The sequence below is a fragment of the Populus trichocarpa genome, chromosome 5 (assembly GCF_000002775.5).
Source record: "Populus trichocarpa isolate Nisqually-1 chromosome 5, P.trichocarpa_v4.1, whole genome shotgun sequence".
Taxonomy (NCBI): Eukaryota; Viridiplantae; Streptophyta; class Magnoliopsida; order Malpighiales; family Salicaceae; genus Populus; species Populus trichocarpa.
Window position 1 is genome coordinate 5,038,686 of NC_037289.2, and position 16,375 is coordinate 5,055,060.

The 16,375-nt window shown below is 34.6% G+C and overlaps 1 protein-coding gene across 3 annotated transcripts; it reads right to left on the reverse strand.

The window, feature by feature from the left end:
• Positions 1–4,747: 4,747 nt before the first annotated feature.
• LOC7455204 (calmodulin-binding transcription activator 3) lies at positions 4,748–14,980 on the reverse strand. Of its 3 annotated transcripts, none has more exons than XM_024600581.2 (13): positions 14,597–14,980; positions 13,810–13,929; positions 12,740–12,855; positions 12,457–12,545; positions 11,622–11,664; positions 9,972–10,179; positions 9,748–9,825; positions 9,220–9,614; positions 7,828–8,352; positions 7,009–7,700; positions 5,995–6,571; positions 5,523–5,846; positions 4,748–5,092 (listed from the first exon to the last, which is right to left on the reverse strand). In XM_024600581.2, the coding sequence occupies exons 1-13, from the start codon at positions 14,634–14,636 to the stop codon at positions 4,985–4,987; spliced, it is 3,315 nt and encodes a 1,104-aa protein (XP_024456349.1). In that variant the 5' UTR covers positions 14,637–14,980; the 3' UTR covers positions 4,748–4,984. The 3 variants fall into 3 exon arrangements, with proteins under 3 accessions (XP_024456349.1, XP_024456348.1, XP_024456350.1); XM_024600580.2 differs by having other exon boundaries at positions 9,712–9,825; XM_024600582.2 differs by lacking the exons at positions 13,810–13,929; positions 14,597–14,980 and having other exon boundaries at positions 9,712–9,825; positions 12,457–12,573.
• Positions 14,981–16,375: the final 1,395 nt, after the last annotated feature.

Below are 16,375 nucleotides of genomic sequence, written 5' to 3' on the forward strand. Positions count from 1 at the left end.
GCAAAGAACTTAATCAGCGCCCATGTATTAAGTTAAGGATGACCTTTGACACATCTAGATAGAATATCAAGGGTGTTAGAGGACATCTACTATAACTTATTGACTTTGATTATAGAAGAGAATTAGAAGTTCAAACATATTTAATAAATTGAGATATATTGCTGAGTGCGGGTCACAAGAAAACATACCACTTTGGAACATGCCCCATAAACTGTTCATCAATATTTAATAAATTGAGATATATTGCTGAGTGCGGATCACAAGAAAACATACCACTTTGGAACATGCCCCATAAACTGTTCATCAATATCCCGTGCCAGATCCCTGCCTCTCTTTGGTTGCTGGTGGATTTTCAGACCCCTCACTAAAGGTTCTCATCGCATACCTAGCTGGGTAGCTATCATGTTAGCCACTGCTGTTGCTAATTCCGATTTGTGCCTCCACAGGTTTGGGAGATGTCAAAGCTATGACAGCAAGCTGTCAATTGTAAGTCCATCAAAGTATGGAATAGTTTCAGTGTGATGGTTTGTCATTTCTTTGATTCTCAACATGCTATTATGAGTGCAATGTAAATGATCTTTTAAGGCAGTATACTTATTGTATAAACTGTATTTTGATGGAATCAAATGCACACAATTAATGGAGTATTCTGTGGATTCTTTATACACTGATTACTGGATGAGAAATGTTTTCAATTATTGGTCAAGCAATATAGCAAGTACCAAGACATATAACGAGAAAACACCATAGATGTTATAAAGCATTAGGAATAACACCCACTCCTATCTCTTTTTATTCAGAATGTGAGTCGAGATGTGTTTGCTTGAGGTTTTCTGTGAAACATGACTTGTTCGCTTTGTGTTATAAACTTGCATAGTGCATGTGTTGGTATGTCCGCTTTTATTTTTTAAGTATAAATCATGAAACTGATTCCTCTTGAATTTTATTTTTGAGTCTTAGTAATTATTGGTGTGCTTGTTTTGTCTTGTCAAAATTCTATTTGTTAAGTATGACATCATTGCTTATCAATAAAGGATTATGGATTTAGGGTTTACTTCATGCATGCAGATTTAAAGGTCTGTCAGGGGTTAACCACTGATTTTGATGTATATGAGATGCCATGACTCTTTTTCTAAAGTATTTAGAGCGAGGTTATATCTTTTTGTGGGTCGAATTCTTCAGCATGCCTAGGTTGCATCTTGCCGAAGCCTCCTGTGTTGAAGATCCAAATTTTAGTTTTTGTTTTGTCATATGAACTGAGATCTGTATTTCTGGAACAAGTACAGAGCTTCTTCTTGTCTCTTTTTGATGTTAGTGTGCGAACATATACTGTACTGGCATAAAGACATGAGCTTCATTGAAGATGATCATAGTGTGAACTTAAGATTTTGGCATGATTTGATTGCCTTAAGTTCTCATTTCTGTTACGAGCTTGGTATTTTTGAAGTTTAGTTTGGAAGCATCTTCCGAATTTGTTTGTTAGTTTGGATCAAGGCATGAAAATGTGCCCACATGTTTGATGTGCTTTTTAATGATCAACTTTAATGATATAAAACTGCTACTTCAGCTTTTGAAGAACGCATGACTCATTGTGACAAGGAACATAAGCTCAGATCATCATTGCTGCGGTAAGGTAATAAAATCATCAGCTTCGCTAGGCCAATTCTATCAATGTTTTCACTAGGTAACCTTAATAGTATTAGCCACTGTTTTTCTGATCTATTGACATTTTATTGTTGATTTTAATTATTAATTCATAAACCGTTTTTCTGATCCAGTGATCTTTGATTCTTAATTTTCATTATTAATTCATATCAGAATCGTTCTTTCCTTTCGAATCTCAACTGGCTTTCATGTTTTGCCCTTATTTTTGTAGATACCATCAAAAACGTTTTATATTGAATGGAATTTGTCAGTTGTTACTGCTTGTGTACCCTCATCAGATTCAATTCCGTAGAGTTCCTCCAGGTAATTCATGTTCTCAAGAGATGATCAAAACTTTGATGTATAATAAAAATGTCATCCTTCACAAAGCCGCAGGTGCCCTACTGCAATTCTCTCTCTCTTTTCAACAAGAGGATAGATTTGAAACGATAAAAAAGAGAGCTAAAATGAACATTAGACACGTTTTGATTTAGAGAAACCCTTGGACTTTCAATAATTCCTCCATTTCCAGAACCTGAGGCTTTGGACATTGAGAATCAGGTCCAACATTCTCCTGTTTTTCAACCTCTTCAGTCTTCATTATTGTTTCCTCAAGAATCTGTGCGTCGTCCTCTTTGTTCAGAGCAATTTCTCCACAGGGATTAGATATCAAGCTTTGTTCCGCAAAAGCCGCCTCCTCGCACACAAAGCAACTAATTAGAAGTATAAATACTTTTCATACGGTACTCTAAAAATGAAAACCCCACCCTTTTATATTTGAGAGTTTTGGCCCAAGACTAAGAAATGGAGGATGGAATTTTACTTTCAAGTGATGAGTAAATTATGCTTAGAAATGTTTCTTTTATTTTGAATATATATCAGGGAGTCACTTCACAAGTGCATAAACCATATAGGTGATTTATACATTCTCCATCTGGAATATTTGAAGTAAAAATAATTGTATTATTTTTTATAATGTGGTCTTGATGTTTTTTATTTTTTTATTGTTTTTGTTGAGGATATTATTCTTTTCAATTTAACTCTCAAATCAAAAATTTATTACAGTCCATTAATTTATTTTTTATTTTAATTTTAACCCTTATTCTTTTAATTTCTATTTTTTTTTGAATGCTTTTATGTTGTTTATTTTTTTTTTCTTTTAGCATTTTATTTCTTGAGGATTAGGCTTCATGATTTTTGCATGCAAGGTACTCCCAGTCTGATGACCCGAGTCACGAGTTTGAAAAGTTAATGGGGGTTGACTTTCTTTTTTTTTGCTTATTTTCTTTTCCATATTAGTCATTAGACTTTTTTTTTTTAAAAAAAAAAATTGGCTTTGTGGTTTTATTCAATTTCTTTTATATCAGGTTATCCTGATCTCATGACCTAGTATATGAGTTTTGTGGGTTAACCTAGACTGACTCGCCCTTTAATCCTCAAATTACATGTTTATCATGCTAGCTTAATTTGACTCATACGAGTTTTTTTGTCTATTTTTTACCGTATTTCATCCTTTTATATTTAATTGGCTGAAAATCGAACAATATTGTATTCCGCTCTTGGATAAAGTTTTTTTCTCTAGTTATCATGATTGTTTTTTTTATGATTTTTTTTGTTTGATATTGTTACCTCTTTTTTTTTCCATCTTATTTAAATAAAACTAACTTATTTGATTGATCAAGGCTATAACACGGGTTATTGATTTTTTCTTCTTTCATTAAAAAGCACTTATGACACTTAAACATTTTACAAAAAAATATATGACACGAACCCATGGTCTAGCATGGGCCCTATCTAGTCCCTTGCTAATTGTTGATACCAATCCATGTTAAATGATGATTTATTGAAAAATAAATTACCCTTAGAATCAAAATTTCTTTAACTTTTGTTCAGGGGCTGTTTTGTATTTTCATCATGGTTTTTTTAGTTATAATCAAGTTGATTTAGAGAAAATTTTGTCTTTTAATCAATTTATAATATAAATAAAAAACAAAAAAGTGGTTGGTGTGTGTGACACATGTGCTAGCATGTGGGATGCCTTCGCGTCTTCAAGTAGCGTATTTGGAGGCTCCTTACAAACAAACAGACTTCTACAACAACATTTGAATCTTCTCAATGTCCTCTCTATGCCTGGACGACGTGTGTTACCAACAGATCTCTGGTTTGACGCTGATAGCCTTTTTTCTCTCTTAGTTTTCAAACAGCCCATCTATTTATTTATTTTTTGGAATTGATCAATGTTCTCTTGATTGCTGTTTTTTTAATTTGATATAATTTATAAAATTAGATTTTTTTTCAATTCATTCTCCAATTTTTTTCATCTGTCAGATTTGATGTCTATTTTTTTTATTGCTATTTGTTTTGTTTTGAATCATTTTCTTAATTAAATCTTTTTTTAATTTTTTCCCTTAACATTTTATTTCATTTTATTTTTGTATCAAAGTTAATTTTAATTCTTTTGATTGTTATTTGTTTTGTTTCAAATATTTTTTATTGAGACTTTCTTTTTTAATTTAATCCCTCTGCATTTTATTGATAAAAAATTCGGCTTCATAATATTTTTAAGTTTGTCTTTTATAAAATAATCCTGATCTTAGAACTCAGGTTATGAATTTAAAATATTAGCTTAAATTGAATTATATCTTTTTCAAAGTCTCTTTTTACAATTTATTTTGTTCAATTACATCATTCAATCTTAATTTTTTTAAAAATTAAACTTTACTTATTTTTTTCTATAAAATTATTCCAATATCATATATCAAGTTATAATAAATTAATCCAAACAATAACCGAAAGGACCTCAACAAAACCCATCTTTATGACCCTCTACACCAGCCTAGAGTCCTAGACCTCAACAACCCAAATTTACGACCTTCAATCCAACGCTTCACATAGCAAGAAAGCAGAACTTCAACTTTGACATGATCACAAGAAGCGTTGCAAAGCATTGAAAAAGGCCCTACTAACCTCGTGTGGTTTAGTCAAATTTGACACCCATGGGAAAAATTCTTTTCAAAAAGGTCCTGAGCTCAATTCGATTATGGTAGAAAAAGCTTCAAAGCATGCTAAATCCCCAAGAACTCAACTCAAGAAAGCCAGCCACTTACAAGTACTAAGAACTTAGTTTGTTTATGAATATACCATTTCTCTTATGACTTCAGTTCTTATTACAACTCAATAATTCATATTACTGTGCATAGAGATTATCACTAGGACAATACAGCACTACTGCTTCCATTTGACACATTCCTAACCTACTTCAGTTATAATTAGGAGACTCAATAGGGACATTTACAAATCAATTTCAGCATCTAATCAAAGAGGATAACCCGTGGTTGGCTCAAGAATCTGTAGGCAAGAAAGTGTCACCGTCCCATAACGTTTCGAGATTGATCAGGTCATCAAACTCGACCATCGCTTCTGAATTGTTTGCCCATTCGTACATAGCCTGTAAGATTTACAAATCATAAAACCAATCAGATTATCAAAAATGCGTTTGCTGCATCCCCTTGAAAGCTAATGGTTGTCGTTGATTAAAGCCTTGCATTAAAGAAGGTTTCAATTAGGGATAATTCCAAGGTTACAAACTACCAATTCAGAAATTTTGAACATTTTCCCACTGATTTACATGTCCACAATTCATTTGAATCTTACTCTGCAGAGTGTATGAGGGCTCGAAATTCAAATCATTTCCCATGGTCCCAACCTAGTCCGCTTACCATCAACTGTTTAACATATTTCTACCAGTAAAAACCTGACTTGGCATAATATACTGAAGAGAAGTGGTTTTAGTGAAACAACTACCCTTCACTGTTGTCTCTAATGCAAACAACTGTCAAGCAACTGCAAGGAAAACAAATAAAATAATAATCCGTTACCTTGGTCTCTTGGATCTCAGCAACAACATTGCGCAGCCTGTGATACTGTTCTCTTGCCTCCGGATGCTGATGCATGGATTTCACCCTTGCAAGGGCTATTTGTGATCTTTCTTCTGTTTGCTTTCTGCCTTCTTTAAGGAAATCATCATCGTCATCCTTTGTAGATACAACTTGCATGCTGGAACCCTCAGTAAGTGCTTCAGATTTGAAGCCACGCAAACCACTTCCTTTTCGTCTCCAACGCAAGATTATTTTATCCAAAATGCCAACAGACCAGATTATCTTCCTATAGTTTTTCCTGACCTGGTGGCCTCGTACATGGGCCTTCACAATAAAGCAATTAGAGTTAGTTTTCAAGAGTTCTATGCTTCATGCAAGGAAATAACTTGTAAGAGAGAGTTAATTGTACAAAGAAGTCTAAAATAAGAAAATAGAAACTATAAAATAAAGGGGGCAAGAGCAATAAATGCACCTGAATTTTAACAATTCGCTGCCGAATTATCAAAAATTCTTTTCTACCCTTCCAACCGCGGAACTTGTTCTGAATTCGTATTGCTGCATGAACTGGCTCATCATATTGTCCTGCCTTTTGTGACTTGACTGCAATAAGCGAAAGAGCACGCTCGTGTGACATTCCAAATTTATCATCACCGTACTCTTTTAACTGCTTCTTTTGGAAGGACTGAACTCTGAAAACTTGATGAATACGAGCAGCAGCTTGAGTAGCATTACAAACAGCAGCTAATGAATCCTTCAGGGACAGTCCAATTGGTATGTCAGCATCTTTGACGGGAGTTTCATTACAGTCTGAAACTGTCAGTGATGCTGGTATTCCAGAACTTTCAGCAGCATCACCATCCTGCTTTTCCAAATTCAGAGAAGATAGGTGGGCACTCAAAGCAGATTCAGCAAGAAAGCCGGAAATCCCTTTGTGTCCATTAGCAGAAGCTAAGTCCGCAGGTGTTCTGCCTGTGGGATATTTGGGAGTTGGATCTGTTAATGCTCCAGGAGCAGCGCCGAGATGGATTAGGGAAGCAACTGTTCGCTCTCTGATATTTGAGCCAAAGTAGAATAAATGAGTACTAATTCAATAAGCATTTTGAAAAAGGTAACCAACAAGAAATTGTAAGAGACAATAACTGTGGATGTAACTAGATCCTAAAGCTAGAATTGATGCCACTATAATTAATAATAGCATGCTGTCATTTGCAACATGATATTTGGTGATATCCTAACATCACCAATAATATATACCCCCGTGCATTCTAGGAGGTTTGCTGCCCAGTTTTTATATGAAGGTGGCTTGTTACCCTAGTTAACATTTTTCAGTAGCTTATTTGGTTTTAATACGGTACATTCATCAAGAATTCCTGTGTCCAATAAACTATCATGGTATAGTACCCCATGTTAATCCCCAGCTTGGAATATGAAGTGCAGAGAATGGAAAGGAAGACAAGGAAATGAATAAAAAACTCATTTCTCTCACCTGCCATAAGATGCTGCCCAATGAAGTGCAGTCCATCCATTAACATCGCGGAAATTGACACTTACACCAGCAACTATTGTAGGTTCCAGGGCCCATTCATAGCCAAGAGCAGCTGCAAAATGTAGCACCCCTTGGCCACCCTCATCTAATACACTAGGGCCTTTTCCGCCTTCAGCTACCTTCTGCAAAAGCCATTCATGTAACTGTTCCTTGAGTGCCTTTTGAAGAAGCTGATCCTTTAGTTTTTCTGAGGAAAATCCCTCCAGTGAAGTAAGCTTTAACATCTGGTCCCATGTTTCATTGCCCTCTTTCAGCAATGAACTGATTTTATTGCTCAATTGGGAAATCTCATCAACATCACTGGAGTCATATTTTGAAGGGAAGGCAGAGCTCAGAGACAACAGTTTTGCTAATCGCATATGAAGATCTTCAGTAGCAATGTTAATATAGTTATAGGTAATATCTTGGACATGGCTAAGTCGATATTCAAATTCACGCACTTCACTACATGCTACCCTATTCGAACATGTAACATAAAAAGGAACCCTTCCAGCCTTATGCGAAGGAGTAGTGCAACGAAGAATACCATCAGCTATAGTCTCTGCTGGAACTTCAACTTCTCCAAACATAATTGACCATTTAAAGTTTTCTGCTTCTTCTCGGCTCTTCAAGAATCTTCCCATGACTAGGATCTGTATAAATTGTACAACAAATGAAAAAAATAACATAATTATATTAAAATGAAGTGAATTATGAGACTCCAGCGAGGAGTGGTAGCTCAGCTTAGAAATCTCAGCATTCCATTCTATACTCCAGTACCTTGATCTCTGTGCCTGCATATGCCCAGTTGGGCGAGAAATCAATAATGCTAAAGAGTTGGTCCTGGGAGAGAGATGGACCAAGCGTATATGTGTCCAGGTGTCCATGTGAGGGATTGTCCGCATCAACCACATTTTCACTTTCAGCCGAAATCCAGTATGTCCCAGAACTGGATTGCAAATGTGGCTGATCTACATCTTCAAGTTCTTTGCTCATCCATCGGGTGAAACTATCGAGCTTCTTCAAACCTTCTGTCCTTGAATCATCCAAAATATGCTGTTTCATAGATGTAGAGTAGATGGATTTCTCATCTAGGGTCATACCATGATCTGAATTTGCAGGCTGTATTTGAAGGTCATTTTGGATATGATTATCATTTTCCTGTGCACAGAAAGGTTCAAAAGTATTGATAAAGTTGCCACTATCAAGTTGTTGATCATGAAACCTAGCAGTGAGATCCGAGTCCAGATGCAACTTTTGATCCAAGGACCACTTTGGCCGATGCGAATACCCACCCTCGATAGTCTGTTTGAAAGGCAAGTTAAAACAAATAAGTGAATCGGAAAAAGAAAAGATAACACATCTTTAATTAACATATAACAAGACAAATGCATTGATTTAATAATTTAATGAACTTTTAGGAGGCAAGTAATTCACAACTCAGCTCAACTAAGAATCAATCCCAAATTAGTTGAGGTTGACTACATGGATCTGTCTCCTTCATTCAGTTCTATTATGGGATAAGCTTTTTCTAAACTATTATAACACCAGATCCTCTATTAATCAGAATGGGTCATTTCTGGTCTACATATCCCCTGGGTTGACCACGTGGATCTGTCTCCTTCATTCAGTTCTATTACGAGATAAAATTTCTCTAAACTAATGCGACACAAGATCATTCTTTATTAATCAGCACACGTCATTTCTGGTCTAAGTCCCCCCTGCTTTCTCCTAAAACTTCAATATGATCGATTTTTCTCCCCAGCACATCCATAGGTTGAAGTTAGAAATGGCAAAAAGAAACCACCATTCTCAACTTCCTAATCTTCCCACAGATGCACTCATTTCTTACTCAGTCTTATCTTGCGTTATGACTCATCAATCTTACAATCACATCCCAGCCATACACATGTACGGCAATTCATCTATTATAGATATCGACATCTGATGTGTATGTTATAATCAATTGCATGAGAAACAATTATGAGATTGAGACTTCTATATAACCACTCATCAATTTCACTCATGAAGCATATGAATAAAAAATGGCTACCACCATTCTTCCATCCTTGAAGATTCACATAGAAGAGTTTGGCATTCACAAACTACCATTTTATCTGAATTAAATATGTGCTGCAAGGATTTATAACATACAGCAAGGATCACACCGACCTGCCATGCTTCTTGATCAAGTAGGTGACTCCCAATATCCTGACTTCTATCAAAGCTATTGGTAAGAAACTTCTCCAGTATATCTTCTTGCTTAGGGATGACTCCCACCATACCCTGCCTTTTATCAAAGCTATTGGCAAGAAACTTCTCCAGTATATCTTCTTGTTTAGGGATGACTCCCACCGTATCCACTTGTGACAGCAAAGTTGTCTGGAAAGGCACAGATTCAATTCCACGAGAACAATTTTCTAATACATCCTCCCATGATGGTAAGTCAAAGACTTTCTGGGGCTCGGATGCTGGTTCAGTACCAATAGTGTCTTTAGCTGTATCCACTTGGGCAGGTGAGATAAATTCCATCACAGGAACAGCTGGCATTTTTCCTTGATAACCACCTATTAAAATACAAGTATTGTTGTGTAAGTTCTTATGTATTACCTAAAAATATTGGCGCAGTTACTCTAGAAAGATAAAACATCAGAACCAATATACTTGAAAACAGCATGTGATCATAAGGAATAGATGTGCCTGTATCCATTTTCTCCATTGCTGGCCTTTGCACTTCGAGAAAAGAGTTAAATCTGGAACTGGCTTGGTTATTATATCCTGCAGTAAATACCATAGCCACATATGAGAATATGGAAAGCCAATGCATTTGTCATCCAGAAAGCTGCAATACATCTTCTAAAGAAACTGACCCAGAAATTCTTGTTACTAGAAACTAATGCACAAGAAATGAAAAAAAAAAGGACCTGATTCAGCATCTTCATATTCTGATGCCAGAGCGCTATTCATGCTTGTCGAATCTGTCGTTCCTGTGGGTACCTGGTAACCATTAGAGCGGAAACTGGAAGAAACAGAAGTATCCATCTCTGAATTCGGCATCATGTCTTTGGTTTCTTGGGAATAAGGTATAGGCTCTTCATACTCTTTAATGCGGTTAAAATTTGTCCTGGTTCCCTGATGAAATATGAAAATTAAAGCAGTTTAAACCCAATAAGAAGATTGCTAAGTTAATAGAAGATAAACACAAGCTAAAATAAGAGATTTGAGAAACTTTGATGAGGTCAACCTTGTTCCTCTTCTAGACTAAGTGATGCAACACTCATGACATCCGTTTAGGCAATAGCCACAAGACAACAATCATAACTTAAGCAACTGTACCAAATTAGAGTAACAAAAATCTGAAAAACATGAATATCAAAACTGAATCGTGATTTTAAGCAACAAAGACAAGAAATAAGTGCACATAGATTCTCCTGTCAGAACGGTGGTGCAAAAAGATTCTCATGAGCATTTCCAGCATGACATTCAACAGTAGACTTGATGTTTAATTATTTGAGATGGAAAAAATTCCAATCCCATGCGAAGGTATCTTATTAAATAATTTATTTGAGATGGAAAAATCTCCAATCCCATGCAAACTTGCTAAATAATTTCTGTTTACTGTTCCTGCTCTTAAGTCTGAAACACCAATCTACTTGTTTTCATACATGGCTATTGTACATATATTTCAGGTCTAGATTCAGCACTGCAAAAGTGCTACACATATTTATCATCATTTTATCATGCCAAGAGTACATCATAAATTTTTTTTCTTATCCAATGACTGCTATTTTAGTCTGATTCACAAATACACAAACAAATTATCTATTTTCAAAAACCCGCTCTAAGGCTCAAATCTAAACATAGATTTATAATTTTAAGTACTCAGAATTCATCTATTAGCTTTTACACCAAAGATACATGATAGTCACTTAATCCTCAGATAAATAGTTATATTTTCATTGAGTTTGTAAAAGACATCCATTCATTATAAAATGCTTCAATATCACAAAAAAGTTTACTAGATACCAATTTAATGAAATGACACTCACAATCCAATGATCAGTTAAGGCATCATTTTCACCAAAAGGATCAAACCCCATGATATTCCTCTCAGAGCTAAAAGTCATCATTATATTCCTATTCCTAACTTAAAAAAGCCAGATGTTGGAGCCTCAGAGGTGTGGCCAATACATGTTCACCATTATCCAATACATCTTGACATTCTAAATTGTGGAGACAGATTGCTTTCCTTTTCCTTTAATTTTTTTCATTTCTATTCCTTTTTCTAGCATGAGAGGGGTTCCGAGTATTGGTGTTGTGAACATAATAATATGGAAAATACAGACCAACCCATTCAGTAAAAACCCACGGAAGAAAAAAAGGCTAGGTAATAGAAGTATTGGATTCTATCTTTCCCAGCACAACCAAATAAATATTTGACAAAGAATAAAGGCAGCAAAAAGTAGAGTCGTCTTTAAAGCTATCCAACAAAACCAAACCTTTTGGAAGACAGGGTGACAGATTAAAATAACTAAAAAAGATGGAAAATATAGGAGTGGGGAATAAAGAGTTACCTTTACTTCCCGATAATGGACAAGTACAATGTGTGAAAGTTCCCTGCAGTAGAGGTCAACTATGTAAGAAATAGTACAAGGTCATCTGTCTCAAAAGTGGAATCTAGAAGAAAGAAACCAGCTATTATTTCAAGTGGGCATTTTAAACCAACGAGATCAGCTAAAAAGATCAGGTGGTGGTCAAAACTGTCAAAGGCTTTAGCTAATTTACACTTCACATGAAAGGGCACAAGCATAAAAAGATTTTAAGCATCAAAGCACTATTGTGCAGTATATGTGTGCTAAGAGAGAGAGATGAGTGAAGGTTAAGCATAACAAGAACAAACTTAACTTTCAGGCACAAATAAAGATTTTTTTTTTGTGTGTGTGCACATTGATAACTTTATATGCATTAGGCCCAAGGTTCTTCAGAAAGTTTGTGACCAAGCCTATAATTTTTTAGAAACACTCACCAAAAGAAAAAAAAAATAGTGAAGAATTACATAGCCATGGAACTCATGTGGGTCAATAATTTCCTTAATTGCACAAAAAACTTGAAGCCTTGATTATCATGCCTCTGATTATTGGAACCCCAAAGTAGAAAGTGAAATAATAGCAAAATCATATAGTTACATAGTGTTCCAAATAATATAAAATGACAGCTATAATTCAGTGTGGAATCCACATATATCAACACATTCAAGTTAGAACCAGTCCAATCTTCTAAATCTTGCCAATTATGCCACTTTATAAACCATTGCAAGTATGAGACCAGACAAAAAGTTTGAAATGCAATCATTTAGATCCAAAAACAAGAGATTGGAATGATCAGAAATGAAAAGATTCAAGAACTCACTCTTCAAGCATCCAATAACTGCGCCTTTGAAAATTTTCATTGTCTTCTCCATGTGCATAATAACAATGCAGCACATCAACGCTTCCAGACTGGAAGAAAATACACTTTTTTCAGTAACTGTGATTTGGAAGAACACAAAAATAAAATATAAATAATGTCTCTGCACCTGAGTACGTTAGCTAGAAGACAAAGGCATAGGCTCAAAGATGCTAGAATTAAATTTTTCCACCTCATATTCTTGATCAGTGCTTATGTCAATAGATAAAATACCTAATATGCTTACCTTAAGCCTCTCGTGTGCTTCTTTCACTGTTTTCCCATCTTTTTTCTTTCTCCAGTTATGGCCATCTTTTCTGAAGTATCTGAGCACTTTGCGATCAAAAAGGAACAATGAACCACCTGAAATTAGAGCCAAGATATGTTTATGACTGCAAATTACCCCGAGGAACTTAATCAAATTGAGGCCTATGTGCCCATAGTGGAGAAGATATCGCACTAAATGTAAATAAACACTAAAATAGGACAGAAGCACTCACACTACAGATTAGGCTGCTATCTATGAGCTTCTCCTAATGTAAATTACCTAGACCCATTAATATTCAAACAAGAAAGGGGAGGAATCCTAATGTGGGAACTCCTCAGATAAAAGAAGCCACAGAAACTTGAAACTCAAAACAAATAGAATTGTATATGAAAAGCGACTGGAGTTGAAACAAACAGAGTTTTATTGGATAAGCGAAACTTAAACAAGCTGTTTTATCATTTCCTTTAAAATTTAATAAATAACAAAACAAAAAATCAAAATCAAATCGTTGTTTTAGAATAAATGTGATTGCAATTTAATGTTTCAACTGCTGTAGACCTGTGACAATGATGTCCAATCTGATGTCCGACAGAAAAGGTTCAAACGAAAGAGAGTAAGAGACCAAAAGGTGAACACATGATTACTGATCTGACAATCACTTTGATCTTAGAAACATAAAGCTACTGCAAATGAATCTATCAAACATATGCCGGTTCTATGGTCTTCCATCCCGTATGACACCTTTATCCTCAGGATCCACCCATTAGGCGATACGAAAATAATAAAATGAGAGATAGGTCTGAAATGTTGCTTGCAAGACATTATCCTTGGCTCAAAGGCAGTTAGGATTTTTAAAGAAACTTGCCACATGGATCACATGCAAAACAAATTTCATTGTAGATTCTCACAAAAGAGCAGAAAATAACTAGAATGAACAAGCTAAAAACAAAAAAGAACTATTGTTATCCCCCTAAAGACAATGCAAGGCAACTGGAGTAAAAGGTTCATTGAATGATTTCTCAATGAAGGCAATGTGGTTAAAGTCTTACTTGGAGGCATATGTGCAGGTTCTGGGGCAATACGAAATCTCTGATAATTGCTAAGAATTTCAACTATTTCGGCAGGGCGTAGCCATCGATTCTGTGCTTCTACCAGTATCTGCTGAATATCTGCATTCCACCATAGGAAAAATTTTTGTTCTTTTTAAAAGCACAGCATGAGCAATAACTTTACAACATTTAAGTATTAAAAAAAAAGAAAAAAAAAAGACAAGAGGAGTGTATAAAGCATGAAAACTAATGCCACCATTGCTAAACTACTTTATTTCACCTTAAGCCTGCATGAGAGAAGAAGTTAGAGACTGATATAGCATGTTGAAACTATATCCTTAACAATAAAACAGAAATTTCAGTCCAGTTTTTATCATTACTCTGAAATCCAGCTATCAATTAATGATAACATCTTGACCAAAACTTTCCTTCTTTTTCACAAATTCCCCTCAAAATCTCAAAGCCCTCCCCCAGAAGAACATCAAGATTATCACTAGATTCGGTAAATAAATTATCTTTGCTGGACTATTGCACTGGCAAACAAATAACAAAGCTTAAAAGCTGTCCCTTTCGTCCTAAAAGTAAGAACCCAGCAATAAAAATCCAAGCTTTGAGCCCGGATCACAAACTGAGTCCTACTAATTAATATCTTCTTCTCCTAAACATATACAAGCCAGTCATCAAACAAAACTGAAATCTTCAAAGAAAAGTTCTACAATACACTATACAAATGAATCCAAAATCAAAATAAAAAAATAAATAAAAAGAAAAGTTGAAACACTCTTACCTAGCTGGTTACCAAGAGGGTAACGTCTAGAGTCAGCCATGATTGATCAGCTCCTCCTTTTCAGTCTCTATCTTTGTTTCTCTGCGATGTCAAATCTTGAAAAGAGACATCAATTACTGTGTAAAACAAATAATTAGGAAGCTCTGTCTTTTGATCTGACTTTCTGGGAAGAAATCTGAAGGAAAGAAGTTGAAGAAAGTGAGTTTCTTTATTCTGATTAGAAAATTAAGAAGGGGATAGGAACAGAAGGAGAGGGATCGGGTAGCAGCCTAAATGGAATTTCAGACAGGGAAGGAGGGCAAGGCGAAAGTGCTGAGTGAGTTGAGTCTCCCTTTGACGTGATTTCCGGGATGGTGCTTTTTATGTTTCAAGTGTGAACACTGGACAGAACAAGTAACTCTTTGACTTACCCTTTTATTAACAAGGAAACTTCATTTAATCCTCTAGTATTATTAATTGATGTTGGAGGGTAATGTCGCCATTCATCCCATTAATTGTTAATATTAACAATTAACATTAACAATAAAAAAAAAATTTAGTGTTTTTACTGTAACTCTTATCTCAAATCAATATTTTTTTATTTTTTTAATCATTATTTTTTAAAAATAATAATTAAATTTGATTTTTTTAGTGGTCATCTCACTTTCATGATACAGTTTATAGGTTTTGCAAATTGACCCGGTTTATTTAATTTTTTTAATTAATTTTTTAAAAAATTGTATCATTTAATATTAGATTGATTGAAAATTAAATTTTATGATTTATTTTGTTTACTTTCTATTAGGTTATTCTAGCATCATAACCTGAGAATAATGTTTGACGAGTTAACCTGAGTTGACATAACTTATTTTTTGTATCTTTTTTTTTCTAATTTCATTATTCAACACTGGATTAGTTAGGAATTCAGTTTCGTAATTTATTGTTATTTGTTTTCTATGATGATATATTGGTCTCATGATTAGGGTTGTGGATTTTAGTATTTTAACCCTGGTTAAATCATGTTGTTTTTTTATTATTTTCTTTCTAAAAGATTATCTTGGTCTCATGACCCAGGTCATAAATCCTTCAACATTGGATCTGCTTTTTATTAGATTGTCCTCATCTCGTGGCCCGGGTTGCGAGTTTACCAGGTTAACCTAGTTGGCTTTTTTTTTTTTCTTTTTTAAATTGATTTTTTTTCTCAATTTCATAATTTAATATCGTGTTTGATTAAGAACTAGAATTCATGATTTATTTTAATTTGCTTTTTATTAGGTTATCCCGATCTCATAACCCAAGAATAATGCTTAACGGGTTAACCCATATTGACTCCACTCATTTTTTTAATTAGATTTTTTATGAATTTCATCGTTCAACATTAGATCTGACATGATTAATTAAGAATCAAGTTTCGTAATTTATTTTGATTTGTTCTTTATGAGTTATCTTAGTCTCATGACCAGACTTGTAAATTTGACAAGTTAATTCGAGTTAAATTATATTATTTTTTTATTTTTTTCTGTGAAGTTATCTTGGTCTCAAAACTCGGGTTATGGATTTGAGGATTTGACTCGGGCTGTTTTATATGTTATTTTCTTAATTGATTTTTTTTAATCTCATCCTTTAACACTGGGCTGATTGAGAATTGGACTTTATAATTTGTTTTGATTTGTTTTTTATAGGGTTATCTCGGTCTTATAACCCGAGTTACGAGTTTGACAGGTTAATCTGAGTCGCTTTTTTAGGTTTTTTTTTATATTTTTTTTTCAATTTCATCATTCAACATCAGGTTGATTAAGA

Bases quoted from the DNA above. Each gene is read 5' to 3' on its own strand.
- LOC7455204 (XM_024600580.2), bottom strand. From the start codon at position 14,636: ATGGCTGACTCTAGACGTTACCCTCTTGGTAACCAGCTAG. The intron at 13,930-14,596 runs GTAAGAGTGTTT...GGTGGAATGCAG, and splicing joins CCCTCTTGGTAACCAGCTAG to ATATTCAGCAGATACTGGTA. The intron at 8,353-9,219 runs GTCGGTGTGATC...CCTTTCAAACAG, and splicing joins TTGATCAAGAAGCATGGCAG to ACTATCGAGGGTGGGTATTC.